Source organism: Engystomops pustulosus, chromosome 11, assembly GCF_040894005.1.
Source record: "Engystomops pustulosus chromosome 11, aEngPut4.maternal, whole genome shotgun sequence".
Classification (NCBI taxonomy): Eukaryota; Metazoa; Chordata; class Amphibia; order Anura; family Leptodactylidae; genus Engystomops; species Engystomops pustulosus.
The window spans coordinates 66,675,852-66,695,857 of record NC_092421.1 but is presented as its reverse complement, the minus strand read 5'-3'; the positions used below and the strand labels follow the sequence as shown (position 1 = coordinate 66,695,857).

General features: G+C 44.6%; 2 protein-coding genes across 2 annotated transcripts in view; both read left to right on the top strand.

Annotated features, from left to right (window-relative positions):
* The first annotated feature begins 1,540 nt into the window (after positions 1-1,540).
* DUSP5 (dual specificity phosphatase 5) lies at positions 1,541-8,951 on the top strand. The gene is made up of 4 exons (XM_072130517.1): positions 1,541-1,981; positions 4,664-4,803; positions 6,164-6,383; positions 7,210-8,951. The coding sequence occupies exons 1-4, from the start codon at positions 1,606-1,608 to the stop codon at positions 7,614-7,616; spliced, it is 1,143 nt and encodes a 380-aa protein (XP_071986618.1). The 5' UTR covers positions 1,541-1,605; the 3' UTR covers positions 7,617-8,951.
* An 8,268-nt stretch (positions 8,952-17,219) lies between these two features.
* The window catches only part of SMC3 (structural maintenance of chromosomes 3), a 31,683-nt gene continuing 28,896 nt past the window's right edge, over positions 17,220-20,006 (top strand). Inside the window, exons 1-2 of the mRNA XM_072129588.1 lie at positions 17,220-17,505; positions 19,680-19,755. Of these exons, the coding sequence (XP_071985689.1) occupies positions 17,491-17,505; positions 19,680-19,755 (91 nt within the window). The 5' untranslated portion in view covers positions 17,220-17,490. The remainder of the gene's footprint in view (positions 17,506-19,679; positions 19,756-20,006) is intronic.

Genomic DNA, 20,006 nt, shown 5'->3' with positions numbered 1-20,006 from the left:
GGAGGGACCCCAATACTGGCATCTTACGTGTCCCTCATCTGTTGTTGGCTTTGATGAAGTGTGACAGTCTGGGTTGCTACAATGTGATGATGATGTCACAGGGTAATCATTATAATAGATGCCTTGTAGGAAAATATCCGTCATCTGCTGCTGACCTTGATCCTGGCAGGATGAATAAATCCAAACACACACACACACACACACACACACTGCAAGGAGTCAGATGAACCGTACAACAATGTGTCACAAATCATGTGTGAATTATACCAAAGACGCAGATACTATTGATTCTTTATGGCAGTAAAAAGCTATTGGAAGGTCTGTACTTTGATGTGGCCAGTGGAGCTCTTAGACATGTGGGGGTATAAGAGTATCAGGGCAAGGAAGAGGGTAGATGGGACTGCAGAGTGACAGCAAGAAAATGACACGGGATGAGAGACAAGCGACAGATGCACAACAGATAAGAGACCGCAGACACAGAAGCGCTGATGGACAGACAGTCACAGCCAGGGAGACTGCTCCACTGACACCAGGCACAATGTAATCTGATCAACACCTCACAGTACAGGCAGGAAAAGCTCTGCTGCTGTGACCTCAGGTGTGGACAGTCCACCTACCACTGACCCCAGCACAAAGACTATGAGAGGTCACCAGCAAAGCTGTATTCAAGGACAAGCAGATAATTCAATACTGGGGATAAGACCTGGATTTACATATACAGTAGACAGACTGAGGGGATAGATAGATAGATAGTTCTGTGAAAAAGGAATTCTTTCTCAAGCCTTTGGGAGCTGAAACGTAGCACTTTTGGAATAATTTTTAACTGGTGCAGCTGAATTGTTTTAATTTTTCTAGATAGATAGATGGATGGCAATGGAGTAAAGATACACCCTTGTCTTTGAGGTCAATCTGGAGGGCTGCCTCTTCATTCAAATAACTGCATATAACCCTGGCCCAGGGATCTAAAGCTTGGCACCCATTATACACGGCTGTGCTACACTTTTCTAGATAGACGGATGGATAGATATGAGAGAGGAATAGATATAGATAGATAGATAGATAGATAGATAGATAGATAGATAGATAGATAGATAGAAAAGAAAAAAAGGCGGCACCCCATTTTTTTTTTCAAAAGTGTGGTTACTTTATTCCAAGGTGCAACGTTTCGGACCCCACTGTTTTGGAGTGCTGCCATTTTCTTCCATCTTTGGCTGTGCAGCCACTCTATAAACTGCTGCAGCTGAAGTATTTATGGAGTAGATAGAGAAGATATGAGAGGTAGATAGACATAAGATAGATATGATGGAGATTGATAAATAGGTGTACATGTATAGTACAGTACATTGTGGAGTGACTCACAAATCCCCCTCCCCTCCTCCTTCTCCCGCGCAGCCGCACAGCTCCCTCTAGCGGGGATATTCTGTTAAAGAGTGGAGTGGGCGGGGCATCGGCGTAGTGTATGAATGGAGCACTCGCGCGTCATCCTCCATAAATGGGCATTGACGTCACTAGTGGGCGGGTCCTAGGGTTATAAGCGGCGGCTCCGGGATCCCCGGGCGGAAGTTGTGTGTAGCTCAGGAGCTGCTGCAGGCGGTGATCGTAGACATGAAGGTGACCTCCATAGAGAGTCGGCGGCTGCAGCGCCTCCTCAGGAAGGAGTTCTCCCGCTGCCTGGTGCTGGACTGCCGCCCGTACCTGCCCTTCTCCGCCTCCAGCGTGCGCGGCTCCATCAATGTCCACCTGAACTCGGTGCTGCTGCGGCGGGCGCGGGGGGGAGCGGCGCCACTTCACCTGGTGGTCCCGGAGGAGGCGGCGCGCTGCCGGCTGCGGGATGGACAGGTGTCCGTGGTGGTGGTGCTGGACGAGCGCAGCCACAGGTGGCAGAAGCTGAAGAAGGACAGCGCCGCGCACATCGTGCTCAACACCCTGCACAGCGCCGTGCACAGCCTGCCCTGCCGGCCCCGGCTCTGCTTCCTCAAGGGTGAGAGACTACCCCTATATACATATATATTTACACTGTGGCCCCGGCTCTGCTTCCTCAAGGGTCACACACTACCCCCATATACATATATTTACACTGTGGCCCCGGCTCTGCTTCCTCAAGGGTGACATACAGCCCCTATACACATCTATATACAGCGTATTTTGCTGTATCTCTGTATGCATAGACCCCCTCATGTATATAGTGTATGTACATGTATGTTATTGTCCATCTCTGTGTATATACTACTTGTTATGTATTTTGATGTTAACAGACCTTCTTCTATATGCAGTGTATCACTAATAAATCTGTATTTATACAGCACAATCCTATTCCACAGCGCTTTACAATTCAAGTATGAACTGCCTAAATATCTCTGTACCTACCCCAACCTGTATGTGTACAGGTATCCTGTATGTATATACATTCCCTTCTTACTGTGTGTTAATATATGCACTCATAACCTACATCCTTTACTGGAGTGTACCCTAATATCTGTGCATGTACAGACCCCTATACCTAATACTTGTTCCCATATATGTATATATTATGTTTTAAAAGGGATTTTCCTATGTATACCATCCTACCTGTGCTTTTAGCTGTTGTGTACTTATGCATATACAACTTCAGTTTTCTATATGTATACTTCATGATGTCACCTACCCCTTACTGTATATACATATGAACTGGTGCCCGTACATATTTATAACCCTGTATGTCACCTCCATCTGTTATACATTGCTGTGTATCAATATACTATTAGATTATGGTGGAATCCTATATAAATAAGACCTTGCAAAGTAATAACATTGGCACATGGAACAATTGGAATGAGGGTTCTGTTCTATACCCCATTTGTGTGATACAGTCTCTATACCTTTCTGTGATATATCATCCCCAGTGTGTCCTGTATTACCTGCTGTGCTGATGTAATGTACAGCTCTCTATTCATCACCTCTGAATGTTCTCCTAATCAGCGGTGACTCAGTTCCTGCATTCTTCATTCTTTACTTGGGTATCGTTGTGACACCTCTGCCCTGGAGCATCAGTCGTAGTGACCCCCACGTACCTTCCAATACATTACAGTACATTTACTATGTTCTGTATGGGGTGTATAATCTTTTTTTTATCAGTATACTCTACTCTACATATGTAGCGTATAGCTCCCCTATGCTTTACACTACATTTTCTTACTCAACTTAAATCCTGATCTCTCCAGTTCACGCTGTTATTAGACTGACTATGCCTTTAAGTATTGCAATTGATTATCCTTCCCCCATTGATTACACCTCCGTTCGTCCTGTCTTGTGCTATTTAGGGAAGCGGACATGTAATGACCCTTTATGTAAGCGTCCTGTGTGTGAATCTTGTAGATTATGAAGTCAGGTCTACATGGCGACACCTACTATAACCTACATAATGTCAGTGGTATATTAAATACCCCCTCTTCAGTGTTGGATGTTGGCGTTCCCCTTTATAGGTTTTTCTGTTCTATCATCCTATTACCGGATGTAGATAGGGAGTAAAGGTGGTGGTGGGTGGGGGGGTATACATTGTATCTTGTACAGGAAGTACAGTTCCCCTCCCCCGCTATACTGAATAGAAAGCCCTCATTGAGGATTCAGGAGGAAGTGTCTGTTGTTAATTAAATCATCCCATCCATTAGACAGGGTCCACCATGTCCTATATTGTTCCCCCTCCTCCTCATAACTGGTGGCTGGGGCCCCCTGTGGCTTGTTAATGGGGCAGTAAAGTAATGACCCCCTGAGGGTCCTGCTCTGTGCTGCCTGTTAGGAGGAGGTTATTTGCAGGTCATAGGGGGTCTGCATGTCACCTCTGCAATGTAAATGGTCTGAAGTGTCATGTAAATGTAGGGCTGATAACACAGGAATCTGCTGGCCAGCTCCACACTTTTCCCTCCCCCTCTCCAATCGGTCATAGTTAGTCCAGAACTGACTTATTATTTTTTTTTTTTTTTTTTTTTTAGCAATCTGCATGACCATAACTAGGACTTCTCGTCCCCCTTCTATATAATTTTATCCTGACTTCTTCCTTGTTGATGTCCTATTCCTAGAATAGAGATGCTCTTCTTGTGGATTGAATGTTTAACCCCCACATGGATCCTAGGGATCAGTCCAGGACCATTTTACTGTTTGCTTTATCATTGACATGACTTGGAGATTTTATGGCTTGCAGCTGTGTGGTTACTAAAAGTCCCAGAACATCCTGCCGCCCCTTTAAGTGAAAGGGCTAAATGTCTCATGATGTGGTGTGAGTGCTCAGACAATGCAGTACACCCCTGCCCCTCCCTGTGTCCTGCTTTACCTTCCTGTCCCCCTCCTCCCCCAGTCCTGGAGGTAAATGCTAATCACATCCTCTGCCCGCAGCCACTTATCCCCTGATTAGTGCAGGACATATGGTCCTGCCACTGTGTGACAGGAATAACCTGCCCGGCCATCATACAGGAAATTATACCCTTCCGCTCTGCCACCACCACCACCCAGCGGATCCCCAGATAATCATCACATTTCTGTCTTGTTCCGCTCCCGCTAATCTGGCCCTAATCCCTGGCGGGTGTAATAACTTATGTAAGTGTTCCTGACCCCAGGGCAGGACAGATCATTGCGGCTTCTCATAATCCCATGGAGTAAACATTGTATCAATCTGAATTGTGTCTTGTAGGAGGATACGAGTCGTTCCACACGGAATATCCGGAATGCTGTATCAGTCAGAAAGTGCTATCGCAAGAAGAAAACGAAAGTGACCGAAATCTCCGCTGCGAAAAGCTGTCATCGTCCTTCCAGAAGCCGTCCTATGATGAGGTGAGTGGAATATACTGGAAAGTGGGGGGGGGGGGGGGGGGGGTCTCCCTGTACTAGTGACTTCAATCATCCTCTTATCTGGCTAATTGGAAGCATAACAAACCTTGAGCAATTGGTGGAAGGGGTGAGGATAAGACTCCTGAATTAACTCCTCCAAAATATCAATGGTGCCATTATGATTAGGTGGTCACTTCTGGTACTACACCTTGGCCATTATTGTTGAAACAGTCTATGTATTAGAGAGGTGCAGGTTACGCTATGTAAGTGCAATTGTTATCTGGTCCTATAAAACACGTTATTGCTGGATCAAAATTGTGAATAATCCTCTACTCACGTGTTACTATGAATACATACGGATCCTCTACTACCTCTATACTGGTGGTTTCCTTCCCTCTGCTCTGTATAACTAGCAGTACATGGTCAGTATTGGACTGAGGTTGTATATTGAGGTTGATGACATCCTTGTAGACAGGTTGTATATGAGGAGCTGCTACTCAAGCAGGGATTTGTGTTAATGTGTGATTGAAGCATTTGCCTCTCCGGGGATGTGATGTAGCGCTGGGCTATGCTTCCGCAGATCAATAAGAGCCCTGGAGGCTTCCTGCTCCAGGATTAGACTCCGCAGAGGAGATGGACTGGAAAGAGAATCTCAGCCGTGACTCATCTCCGGCCCCTATAGACAAGACACTCTATATCCCGGAGATTGTTTTACTGCTGAATTATTAATGGCTTCTGGTGAATGTTTTATGACGTCTTGTTGATGTCCATACTGTGACTGATTGTCCGCTATTGAGCTTGTGTGTTCTGAATCGGAAATTGAACTTGGAAACAATGTTGTGGGTTTATGGAAAGTCAAACCAAATGGTTTCAAACTTTCAGCTTTATGTATAGCTGGTGATAAACTACAACTCCCAGCGTGACTGTTGTATAGCCTGTGGCCATCAGAGCTGGCATTTTACATTTTGTATCAAATGGAGAGGAAGTGGAAGTTACCTATGTACCCAAGTTGAAACCCCCCCCCCCCCTCCCCTCATACTGTCTAACCCCCATCAGTCAAACTAATCTATTGATATAAGATGACGCCTCTTTACCTAAACTGGGGTCTGAGGGCAGGAAGTAACGTGGGTGAAGCCGTGGGTCTGACTATGGGAGGTTTGAGTGGGCTCTGTATGATTCATTGGCTTATAATTCTAGGGTGCAGCGACATAGCAGCTTCCATATTTAGACCTGCTTTGTTTCATCATAGCGAGCAGGAATATTACTCATTTCATCTGAAATCCACGCGGCCTCTGAATATTCACGGCTTTGTCCTCTGACCCCCTGACATTCACATCTGATTTTCGAACCTTCTGTCTCACAGGGCAGTCCGGTGGAGATCCTTCCATTCCTCTATCTCGGCAGCGCTTACCATGCTTCCAAATGTGAATTCCTGGCAAACCTCCGTATCACCGCCTTACTAAACGTCTCCAGAAAGTGCTCGGATTGCATCAAGGACAAATACGATTACAAATGGATTCCGGTGGAAGACAACCACAACACGGACATCAGCAGCCACTTCCAGGAGGCTATAGAGTTCATAGGTAAGAGTCTTGCCCCTATAGAGTGGAGCCGCCACATGGTAACATAACTCTCCTGTGCACTCTGACCTGGCCATTAGGAGGACAACTGTACTTTATGGCACTGCAATAAAGGTCAAGGTGTTATTAGGGGTCACTCCAGGGTTAAGGGGAGGTGAGGAATGTCTGTCTTTACTACCTGACCATCAAGACAGCTGCTCCCTCCGGGATCTGAACTGTTTTATGACTCTCAGCCCCAAACCCTGCCCATTAATTAAAGGCATTTGAGAAGTTTATTTACTCTTCTGAGGAATTCTCCAGGGGTTACAGCCTTGTAATTACAGGAACTTCTTCTCCACTGGGATGACACCATTTGTCTTCAGTAGCCGCTAGCGCAGGTCATATCTTACGAGAACAATAGTCTTTCTACTGGCCAATAAAAGTGACTAATGGCCAGGTGATTAGTAGTCATCTCCCGCAGCACAGAGTGGTGGCCATTGTCCCTGCAGGTGTGTGGTACGGAGTGTTGGGCCAGGGCTAGCCTCAGATCCTTGCAAGAGACAACAGACGTGACCTCTAAACTTTGGTTTCTGCAATGGATGCACAGAGGTCAGGTTTGTTGTGTACTTCTGGTGACTGATCTCTGCTGGAAGTTAGATTGGCTTCCGATGAAGGTTGATGATACTTCCTGAAGTTAATATTTGGATGCAATTCTATAGAGGAATATGATCTCCCCAAAGCTTATTTCTGCATAGTCAGCTCAAGGGAACGCTTAGTTGGTTTGTCAAGTTTACTGATTAATACTACACGTTTCCAACTTCTTGCTTACACGTTCTGTTTTCTTGTGCAGATACTGTGAGACTAGCTGGAGGGAAGGTCCTGGTCCACTGTGAGGCAGGAATCTCCAGGTCTCCTACCATATGTATGGCCTACCTCATGAAGACAAAGAGATTTCGCCTTGAGGAAGCCTTCGAGTACATCAAGCAACGCCGCAGCCTTATCTCTCCCAATTTCAGCTTCATGGGTCAACTACTTCACTACGAGACGGAGATCTTCTCTTCCATAACAAGTGCCCCTCCTGTCTCCATGTCTTGCAAAAGGGACACTGTATCGTTCTTTGCAGAAGAGATGGACCTTGGGCAGCACTTTGAGGGGTCTTGTTTTTCCTTCCCAGCATCGGTCTTGAGTCCTGTCCCTCTCAGGTCTCCGGTGCACCAGTTAAAACTCAGTCCTATCACTGCAACCTCATCCTGCTGATAACGGGATCTGCTCCGAGGTGGACTATCTATTTTCTTTAATGTGCAATATATATCACACTGGTATGGTGCCGTCCGCGCACCTGATGTGTCTGTACCGCTTTAATGACTTTCACATTCCGACTACTCGGATGCTGTTTACATTTTAAGGAAGTTTCCTTATTGAAACAGGATGTCCCCCAGATGTGTTACAGGTAGAGGTTACATGTGATATTTCACAACCCCCTTCCCCTGGCCTTAGAGTAAAGGTACAGAATACCTTCAGTTCTATGATACAATGTGTAAACAACCATTCCTAATCCTAGGAACATTTGTCATCAATGGCTATGCTGTGAGGCTTGTAGGTGGCCACACTACTCCTGACTACTGAAATTAGCTTGGCATGCTGTAGTCAGCAGTATGGAGGCAAGTTGGAGTTCACACACAGGTGTTATGTCAGTGTTTCTCACTATGGAAAGTGGGTGGAAGCCTGAGCTCCTCCCAGCCTTGCCTTCTTTTCTGGCTAATTGTCAAGGGTGGTAGTACAGACATCTCTACTCTAGGGCCTCAACCTAAATGAATCTCACATGTTGAGAAAAGATTGAGCTGTATGTATATATTCCTCACTGTTGTGTGGAGGAGCCTGGACTAGAATGTGCTCTACTGCACTGGAAACTCCATTTACAGCTAAAGCCTCTTGTCACTATAGATTGGTGACTACTGAGCTTTATAAATTGTAAAATATAGAGTCCATGGTGATGGGTGCTGCCATGTGTGTCCTTATCATAGACAGGCTGTTACCCTAACATATAGTACAGGATCCTAATTGGAACAAAATTTCATAAATTGCAATCACAATTGTATCCTTGTCACCTAGAGCAATGTGGCCACAGCTTTGTCAGGCTTGATAAACCACGGCTTGCTGGGACTTGTGGTTTCACAACTTTACACTATGTTCTTGAAGCATCTAATACACCACCCCTCGCCTTCTCATCTACACTTTGGGGGTGTCCTGAGTTCTCAGTTATTACACTGTCACATCGGGTTGCGTTGCTGCGGCTTCTGGAATAATGCACTATGTAGAATTATTAGACTTTTGTTGCAATAACCAAGCAATATGCGTCCTGAGAAGCTTTTCTCCTATTACTGAAAGGGGCTGAAGGCCTTAGAAAGACCTGTGCAGAGGGGGTTAACACTGGATTGTTTACTTAACCCCTCATCTGCTGGAGAAGCAGTTGATGTTACTGTATGATGTTACTCATGACTTATTATTACAGGGTACAATGCAATAATTCTCCTGTGTGTTACTATGCGGGCACCGGCCTTCATTATGCCAATAAATGTGGTGGTTTTTTTATTTAAAGAAAAAGCTAATTTCTTTACCAAATAAATATGTGACCGCATGAAATGTGAAGCTGAAACTTGAGTCTTGCCTCCTGCAACATCAAAAGTGCGGATGTCAGGCCCTGGTGCCCTTTCATGATTGGACATGCAGCAGATTATCTGCAAACATGAAACGAGAAGGGGAAGACATAAGTGATGAGTGATGTTCATTAGACAGTCTGGAGCATGTACAAGTTCCATGGGAACACAAGATGTCACTACAAGCTGGAGGAGCCAGACAGGTGAGATGGCTGATAAAAAGGAGCAATAGCCTGTACTCCCAAGGGTAAAGCTGACATAGCAGGGATACTGACCATATCCACAGGCAGTAAATGTAAGGACGAGTCGGTAGACATCAGATCCCCCTGGTGTGACATGTCCGATACATCTTTCCCTGCTCATCAAGGGAGATTTAAAACAGGATTACACTTTAGATAGTTGGACCCAACCAAGTTATAGGCCTATAATAAACTTCAGTGTATGGCCTTTAGGGTGCAGTCACACATGGCGTTTTGAACCTGTTTTAAGCAGTCCGTTAAACGCATACATTTTTGGAAACGTATCCGGTTTTCTCAATTATCTTAATTGAAATTGGTCAAAATAGCATACGTGTGGTGTTTTTTTTTTTTTTTTTTACGAACTGCTTAAAAACTGGCCAAAAACTGGGTTCAAAATGCCATGTGTGAGCGCAGCCTGAGGGTGAAGACACACATGGCGTTTTTGGGCCGTTTTTAGTCAGTGCGTTTTCAGATCGTTAAAAACGCATCCGTTTTTTGAAAACGCATGCGTTTTTGTCCATTTTTCATTGCGCAATTTCGGAAAAACGGACAAAAAAGCCAGATGCGTTTTTTAACGATCTGAAAACGCACTTAGTAAAAAACGGCCCAAAAACGCCATGTGTGTCTTCACCCTAAGAGTCCCCTTATTATTCCAATAACACTACACCCTTGTGGCAATCCATAGCAAGAATCAATGATCTTCCCCCAAACTGAGGGGGGAAGAATAGAGGAACTGAAACTCTCCAGTATAAATATTGGATCCTGTAACTATACAGTACATAGTCCTTCCATCCCCATGGCGGTTCTGTCCATGGTCGTCATTGTCATAATAAACCTTAATTTAACACCTGTGACTAAGAGGTTTTAAAAGAAGGTAATTCATGAAAACTTGGTTATGGTAAAATTATAATCTGGAGTCGAGAGCCTAAAGTAAGAAAAAGGAAAATAGTGGGTCTGTGATTCAGTGTGTGACTCACTGTGTATTGTGTGGCGGGGCTATTAATATGTACTGATGAGAAATCAAGAGATTGCATCAAGAAAACTGACTGGAACCAAGTCCGCCCATGCACAAATGGATCAAACATCATCTACTGCAGCTAATCTTTGTGAGATCCCAGGTTATTACCTGTCACAGACTCATTACTATACATCGCTGTATACAGACACTGGTAGAAAGTATCCAAAACAATAGTATCCTCACATGTAATGATTACAATCAAGCTGAAGGTGGGTGGGGCCATTGCAGGGTGATTGACAGGCCCTGCTGCTTGTCCTGTACTGGTGGATCATTGAACACAGGACTTGGATACAGATTTACACACATATCCAAGGGCAGACTGGCCATTGTCCTGGGGCAGTCCAGAGTTGGTCTGGGGCCGGTCCGCACTCCCTCCCTACAAATTTTAACAATCTATAGTACCTGCATCATACGATGCATGTGCAACACCCTCGCCGATGCAATGGCGAGGGAGGGTTTGCGAATACGTCCCACCTGCATGTAATCCCATTACACTACATGGTCCTTATAAGACATAGGGGTATTGCAGTGGTGAATCCTGCCTGGCAAGGCAGGAGTTAAGTATTTTGTATGATGCAAGATGCTGTTATCCAATGATATGTGTTACATCCTGTGCTCTGTAAGCTGAGATGTGATTGGAGGAGCAGCCACCACCTGATCAAAGGGAGGTAATTAAAACTCTCTGGCCAGGAATGTTCTAGAGAACAGTTTAGTCTGAGCTCAGCTCAGATCAGAACATTAGAGGATTATTCTAGTGTGGAATCCTAGGAGAATCAGGGAGTGAGTGAGAAATCTCTGTCTAGCCCATACCAGAGCAGGAAGAGCCTAGCCCCTGCCTCTGAAGAGTGGAGCATTAGACTAGAGTTAGTGTAGTGAGGAAAAGGGGTATCATCTTACCTTTGAAGGTGATACCTGAAGCCCTACAGGACAAGCTGAAGCTTCCTACCAGGACACAGCTGCCTCCCAGCCTGCCCTCTACTTCCAGGCTGGTGAACTATCTCCTGAGGCTCCCTCCAACTCACATCTCGGCATCCTACCTACCTGTTAAAGGCACGTTTGCTGCGGTTCCTGCGGTTCAAATAAAGAACTGTAAGTTGTTTTCTTCAACTTCTGTCTCCGTCTGGTCCCTGCTAATACGGCTGCCTTCATCACCGGCACCCTGTCCATCACCCAGAGACTCACACTCGGGACATTAAGGGGTTGCCCCAGGGAGATCCGCTACAGCAGCCGCTTCCTCATCTTTTCTTGCCAACACCACCCTGCTGGAGACCTGCCAGGCTGTAGGACAGCCCTCCGGTTCCCCCATACCAAGCACCGTGACAATAGCGTGCTTAGGCCGCAACCGCCAGCCACTCCGGTACCGCGGGCCCCGGCTGTCTCCAGGCCTCACCTCAAAGGCTAGGCCCCGGTGGGGGATGTTGCACATGTACTATTAATCAGTACACAGACGCATCCTACTGAATACTACAACAACCTCATCTTGCAACAAACACTGAATAAATCTATACAGGTGGTCCCCCTACTTAAGGACACCCAACTTGCAGATGACCCGTAGTTAAAGACAGACCCCTCTGACCACTGCGACCTCTGGTGAAGCTCTCTGGATGCTTTAGGGTAATGGCACACGTGATGTTTTGAACGTCGTTTTTAAGCAGTTTGTCAAACGCATCCGTTTTTTGAGCAGTTTGAATTAAGATGATTGGTCAAACCTGTCAAAAACATGCAAAAACCTTTCAAAAAACGCATGCGGTTTTTGATGGACTGCTTAGAAAATGGCCCAAAAACGCATTCAAAACGCCACGTGTGCCATCACCCTTACTTTAGTCCCAGGCTGCAATGATCAGCTGTAAGGAGTCTGTAATGAAGCTGGATATCCTTGTTCCAATCACAGCAAAACATTTTGAAACTCCAATTGCCACTGGGGCAAAAACATTTTTTGTCTGGATCTCCAATTATGAAATATACAGTTTCAACTTACATACAAATTCAACTTAAGAACAAACCTATGGAACCTATCTTGTACATAACCCAGGGACTGCCTGTATTTGATTCTACATGAGAAGTAGTGTGCCCTCTACACATTTGACTTCTATTTATACATTTTATATTGATGTGTTCTGGAATATTCAGTTTTCTCTTGCAGGCTCAAGTTGTCTTAAAGCTGGAGATGAGCACCAACATACATGTCTCCCTTACACTGCATCCAGAAAGCTGAGGAAAATCTGATCCATAAATCTTTGTTTAATTTTTGTATTAAAGTTTATTAAAATTTTCAATAAACATACAAATAACGAAACAAACAGGAAAATGATAAAGCTTATCATTGTACACTCCAAACCTGCCTGGTTCTCACAATACCAAAAACAATCACAGAGAAAAATCTTGTGAAATCGGCTCACCCTCTCCGTTTAAACATACCTCAGGGCGCGTTCACACGTTCCGCTTACGCGACGCTAGCGCACAGTGGGCGGGGCTCGGGCCGATCGCATATGCGTTTCCCGGGAAACGCATGCAATTAATAACCCGATCGCATGCGTTTCTCTGGAAACACATATGCGATCGCCCCAAACTCCGCCCCCTGTGCGCTAGCGTCGCGTTATGACTCTGGACACTCCAGCACGGACAACCTCGGCCACAGGTGCATACAACGATTGAAGTAAAGGAAAACTGTTTCCAGCTGGACATCAGATGTCAGTTTTTAGATAAAATGTAACAAAATTTACTTGAAATCCATTAAAATAGACACAATAGTGCATGTCACAGGATATGGAATAAAAAATAGCATCATAGCTTTGATGCTATTTTTTATTCCATATGCTGTGACATGCACTATTGTGTCTATTTTAATGGATTTCAAGTAAATTTTGTTACATTTTATCTAAAAACTGACGTCTGATGTCCAGCTGGAAACAGTTTTCCTTTACTTCAATGGTTCTCACAATAGGTCTACAACACCAGAGCTTGAGTATTTTACATTGACATCCAGGTGCACTACAACATATATTCAAAACAGAAAGATGAGGGAGAAGTGGGGGGACCACCCCATCCGGTACCTGAGCCATGTGAGCTTTACTCTAGGTTAGCTACAGAGGGATCGCTCCTGTTAATTCCTGGAAACTAGAAGAGGTGATAAAGGAGGTCCAGTGAAACCAGGTTTTCTGGAAGGGAGCTGCTAGTTTTGGGTCTATGCTCATTAGACTCTCCATCCTATGTATTTCGTTGACCCGAGCCAGCAACTGGTGCAGTGTGGGAGACTCATTAGACCGCCAGCAAACTGTGCTCCATAAATCTCAGGTGCATCAATAGAATCATATTGGACATTAGAGAGAAGTAATGACCTGTACTGATGGCAATAAAGCACTTGGGGTGAGATAGAAGCTTCCCATTATCTCCTGCAGCCTCTGTCTATGCCCTTGTCTCTCTTCTAATAATCAGAAGCATCAGTGGGATCATATAAAACATTCTAGAGCAGTAAATGTGATGTGAATAGAGCACTTGGGGTTAGATAGAAACCTCTGTCTGTGATAACCTGTATCACTCAGCTACTGCTGCTTTTCCATAGACGTGTATAAGATAATTTAGATGGGTTGTTGTGAGACCCCCTAGAACAGTGATGGCTAACCTATGGCACTGGTGCCAGAGGTGGCACTCAGAGCCCTTTCTGTGGGCACTCAGGCCATCACCATAGATGAGTCCAGGTATCTTCCTGCAGTCCCAGACAGCCCAGGACTTGCTGTGGACAGAGCTATTTTAAAGTGACAGCTGTACCTGGGACTATTTTCTGCTTTATTGGTGTCCTCGCTGCTGGTATCAATGAAAACTGTGACAGAGAAGGGAGTATAAATCACTAATTAAATTTCTGTGTTGGCACTTTGCGATAAATAAGCGGGTCTTTGTTGTAGTTTGGGCACTCGGCCTCTAAAAGGTTTGCCATCACTGCCCTAGAACATGTGATGAGCGGTTGCGGCAAGACACCTGGTGCAGAGGACAAACCTAATACATAAGCTGATCACACTGTGGTCACAGATTCATTCTTTGACAGCTAAATACTGCCTCCTTGTGGCCACATTCTGTAACTGCTGCTCACACTATAAAGGGAAACCTGTCACCAGGAGCCCTAGAGAATAGACTGCACACTGACAAAGTGTTTTTAGAGTAAAAACTTGATAAAAAGATAAGTTAAATTTTACTTAGTTCGCTGCTGTACCTAGTCCTTTGTCCTTCACCCCCCTCCTATTGAACTTAATGGACATCTGTTAATTTTTCTGTTTTATTACCTTAAAACATTGAATTAAAATGACGCACTGCCCCTTGGGGTATGGATAGGTCCTACAATTGATATTCTGTGCAGGGTATGGCTCTATATAGGGCAGTGCATCACATGAGTAATATATGTAGTACAGTAGACAGAGCAGCCAATTCCTCATTCACATGAAAGTATGGGGGACGTATATATGGCCACAAATTTTCGGCCCCCGTAGTCTGGGCATGTGCTCACCGTACCGTGGCCGCAAATGACATGCTGCATCTTTGGCTGTAAGAACGGCCGTGCGGCACTTTTTTCCATGGGGAGGGGAGAGCAGAGTTCATCCCTACTTCTCTCCAGTGGGCTGACCTGTGCCGGCCCGGCCAAAAGCGTGTGGGCACACTTTCATGTAAATGCTGCCTAACTCCCTCCCAGGGCTTATTTATATGCCTGCTCTGGGGTATCCAGTATTATTGTCTGACCTGAATGTAGCTGGGATTCATTGCTGTATTGTGGTTGTTGATGCATAAAGGGCGCTGATTACCGATGCCGATGCAGCCCCTTAAAGGGAACCTACCACCACAAATCTACCTGTAAAAGGTAGAACGGGTTGTAGGTGCATGTATGGCACGTGAGGGTAGCGTTTTTTTAGCCCTTTCTTGTCCCCGCTATCTTTTAAAATTCTATATTGCCCTAATATGTACATTTTCTAATGCAGCTACTTGGGCGTGCTGTAGCCGGACATGAGGCTACACGTCGCAGCCACTCCACGCCCCAGTAACCTCTTTGTTCTTCCTACCCCCATATCGTAGTTGTGAGCCCTCGTCCGAGAAGCCGGAGTTCGGTGCGTACGCAGTACTCCCCCGCTTTGGAGCAGTGTCCGCGCAGCCGGGGGCCTGCGTTCTGCGCATAACCCTGGCTTCTCGGACGAGGGCGCTACGAGGAGCTGCACGCCGAAGATGTCATGGTAGGAGAAACAAAGAGGCTACTGGGGTGTGGAGTAGCCACACTGTGCCCTGTAGGAAAATTTTAAAAAACGTAATACTTACCTAGATACGGCGCTTCCCGCACCTACGCAGTCACACAATGAAGCCGCCATACTACACCTGACATCACTGCACATGTGCTGTGGTTACAGCTCAAGCCCAATGAAGCGGGGTGTGTAGTAAGCAGGTGCGGGGAGCACTACAGATGAGTCCAATGCGCCTCATCAGACCCATCTCTAGGTAACTATAAAAGTTTTTTTTAACAGCTTCCACAAAGGGACTTGCTAAAGGGAAATTTGGGACCAGTGGTTTAGTGTCCCAAATCCCCCTGACAGGTCCACTTTAAAGTTGGGCAGTGTGACAATGTGTGTTGTTTATCCATGGCCTAAATCCTTATATCAGGAATACAACAGTATATAAAGTATATAGCACAGGTGTACTATACACAGTACAGAATATAGGTGTATTATAGTACAGTATATAGTATATTGGCATATTACAGTACAATATACAGCATATAGGTGCATTATACAAAATACAGTATATATTATATAGGTGTATTACAGTATATATTATATAGGTGTATTACAGTATGTAGAATATAGGTGTATTATACACAGTATATATTATATAAGTGTATTATAGTACAGTATACAGTGTGTACTAGTATATAGATGTATTACAGTATACAGTGTGTAGTATATAGATGTATTACAGTATACAGTATGTAGTATATAGGTGTATTATAGTATACAGTATGTAGCTGTATAATAGTATACAGTATATACAGTGTAGTATATATATATATATATATATATATATATTACAGTACAGTATGTAGGTGTACTACAGTATACAGTGTGTAGTATATAGCTGTATTACAGTATACAGTGTGTAGTATATAGCTGTATTACAGTATACAGTGTGTAGTATACAGTTTATAGTTATTACACATTTGTTGACTCTTAGATTGTGTAGTTCAGTATATACAGTATGTAGTATATAGGAGCATTACAGTACAGTATAAATAGGTGTATTATAGTACAGTAAATAAAGTATGTAGTATATAGGTGTATTATAGTACAGTATGTACAGTATATAATATATGCAGTATGTAGTATATTAGTGTATTGCAGTACAGTATATAGTATATTAGAGTATTGCAGTACAGTATATACAGTATGCAGTATACTGGTGTATTACATTATACAGTATGTAGTATATTAGTGTATTGCAGTACAGTATATACAGTGTGTTGTATACTGGTGTATTACAGTATACAGTATATTGGTGTATTATAGTATACAGTATATAGATGTATTACAGTATACAGTGTGTAGTATATAGATGTATTACAGCATACAGTGTGTAGTAGTATATAGGTGTATTATGGTATACAGTATATAGGTGTATAATAGTATACAGTATATACAGTGTAGAAAAAAAAAAATATATATATATATATATATATATATATATATATATTAATATTACAGTACAGTGTGTAGTATGTAGGTGTACTACAGTATATAGATGCATTACAGTATACAGTGTGTAGTATATAGATGCATTACAGTATACAGTGTGTAGTATACAGTTTATAGTTATTACACATTTGTTGACTCTTTTAGATTGGCGCCAAGTCTCCTCATGAGGACTGTACCACCTGGCGGGGGGAGTAACTCCTCTGTGTCGCCTCCTCCCAGCTCCGCTGTGCATACCCAGTGTTTCCGTCTCCTGTGCCCCCCTTAGAAGTCGTGTCCCCGCCATCTACCCTCGCCCCGGCATCTGCCCCGAGATCCAGAGAGAAGCTCCTCCCCCCCGCCACTTGCTTGGGTCCTCGTCGCCTCAGAAGGAGGAGACCGCCGCCATTTTGTCTGCTGGCGGGAGGCTGAGCGGAGAAAGCGGAAAAACACCGGGAAGAGCGGCGCCTGCAGCCCAGGGGCCTGGAGCAGTAGTGCAGGGGCCCAGGGCCACCGACAGCCATGTATATCAAGCAGGTGAGCGGCGCGACTGCGGCCTGTGCGCGGAGGATAGGCCTGGGCCTGGAGTGTGAGGGGCTGCTGACAGGAACACGTCGTCCCCCGGAGCCCAGGGCCCCCGGGAGCTCTACTGACACTGCTGGGACTTGTAGTGCACATTACCTGCATGTCTACCTGTAGTGTAGTATTGGCACTCCCGGCATGCCCTGGGCCCTCCCGCGCTGCATGCTGGGACTTGTAGTCCTACACGGGGGTCAGTGACTTCTTTCTGGTGACTTATTACAGAATCGGGGTTATGTAATGGGTTATCCTTTACATATCTATATATAATACAACTGCAACAGAACCTCAGCTGTGAGACACGCCAACCTCTGATCATAAACATTGCGTTCATTCACTGCCAGCAAGCGGAGATAAAGACTGTATGATCAATCACTATGGCGCAGTCTCTCAGGGAAAGGTGGACGTCTCCTGCATTGTTCATTACCAGGAGGACTGTTGTCTCCTGCAGCGATGACCCGGTTCCTGTGTGGCCGCGTTCACATGTTGCAATCGAATTGTATTTTTAAATAGTTTTTTTTGTGGGAGAAGCTTCACCCGATCGCAGATGTCTTTGGAGTGTGCCGCTCACTGTGGAGATCTAGTTTTATCTCCTTAACCAACGTAGTGATCGTACCTAACGGTAAGGCTTGGGCCTAGTCATCTGTGATCCAGTGTTTCCTCCACATTTCAAAATGCAATTCAAGCGCAATGTGTGAACACGGCCTTACAAGCAATTACTGGCTGCTGCAGCAGACACAATGAATGGTAATGATTACATCTGAAAATGACAAATTACAATTCATTATCTTCTGTTTCCTGCAGCAGGTAATAGATTTACAGCATAGATGGGCAGGACTTGCATGTGTGCAGCACTGGGGTGGCATAGACCCAGGTACTGTGTCCCAGCTCCATCACATGCAGTACCAGCAGAGGGGGATCATGCGATGTCATGTGCTGTAGTGACCACAGGACCTCACCTTGTACTCACATCATTGGAGAGAATGTAAAAGCTTTCCTCCTCATACACAGGCTGTCCAAAGTCTGTACGTTATACTCTTTCCACAGATGTAAGTGGGGGTCTTTTTCCCACTGGCTTCATCCACCATGAGACAGCCGTGCTGTGCTCCGAGCTACAGGAGCAGTGATGTACCTGCTCCACTTGTTGCTCTATTTATTCAGTGGAAGAGACCGCTGTTCATGTGATTGGTTGGGGTCTTGGCATTATGCAAACTTTAAAAATAAACTTCTGACACATGCTGCATTTTTGTAGCTTTTTTTTTTTTTCATTGCATTTTTGCATCCTTGAAAAACGCATCATATTTGCACGTTGGATTTCTCAATGGGTTTTAAGGTTAAAGTGTCTTAACTTGGCGTTTTCTCCCCTGCGGTTTTTGAGTTGTGTTTTTATTGCGTTTTTGAAAGCCGTTTGCTACGCATGTGATTACGTACACAAAACTGCGTTTTTACAAATTCCAAGAGACACGGCTGAATGTAACTACAGCACATCAAGCATTGCGTTTTGAAAAACGCAAGCAAACATTTGAAAAATGAATGCGTAAAAACACATGCATTTTCAATGCGATCGCCATCACAGCAGATATGCAACAATAACGCCACGTGTGTCACTGGCCCAAGTGGTTATCAGAACTCACAACTGCCTTGGTGACCATACAACTTACTGAGGATTTTAGATACCCGTATATACTCCAGTATAAGCTGAGGCCCCTAATTTTACCACAAAAACCTGGTTAAACCTATATTTTTTTTACTTGAGTATAAGCCGAGTTTGGGGTTTTCAGCACTTTTTTTGTGCTGAAAAACTAGGCTTATACTCGAGTATATATGGTAAATGTTTTGCCAGAAGTGTCTTATTCATATATATACGTTAAGGAGTTAAGGAGTGAAGTTTACGTTTTTTAAAACGTTGTGACATTGGGGTGGAATGTTTGTCAAGTTTAAATTAAAAATAACCACCCAAAGTGAGACCACGTTCATGCTTCCTCTGTATTCTGCTAATTTCCACAGTTATTGTGTGAGCTGTGCTAAATTGTGTACAGGTAGGGGGAGGTGAAATGCATTTTCAACAAATTTTGTCATGGGACTTTTGAAGCTTAGGATGTTCTAACACGTGACTTGCCTTTCTTTTGCAGGTGATCATCCAGGGCTTCCGCAGCTACAGGGATCAGACCATCGTGGACCCTTTCAGCTCTAAGCACAATGTGATTGGTGAGTGTTTATGGGGGCAGTAAGGACGCGGGGCTTGAGGATTATAGAGCATCTTCAATGGAGACAGGTGGACCCAATATTCGGGTTTGGCCTGCGTGACAGTATGCCGGCGTAACAGCCAATACCGCAAATGGAAGCACTTGGATCAGCCGCCAATCCGGCAATATGTCCAGGTCACGGAGTCTGAACCCGAACATCTGGTCCGCTTGTCTCTATTGAACATGCCTTATAATTCTTGTGCCCCACATCCT

What these genes read in the sequence shown, in the direction of transcription:
- DUSP5 (XM_072130517.1), top strand. Translation starts at nt 1,606, where the DNA reads ATGAAGGTGACCTCCATAGAGAGTCGGCGGCTGCAGCGCCTCCTCAGG. An exon ending in AGAAGCCGTCCTATGATGAG is followed by an intron (nt 4,804 to 6,163) that starts GTGAGTGGAATA and finishes TCTGTCTCACAG; the next exon opens with GGCAGTCCGGTGGAGATCCT. An exon ending in GGAGGCTATAGAGTTCATAG is followed by an intron (nt 6,384 to 7,209) that starts GTAAGAGTCTTG and finishes TTTCTTGTGCAG; the next exon opens with ATACTGTGAGACTAGCTGGA.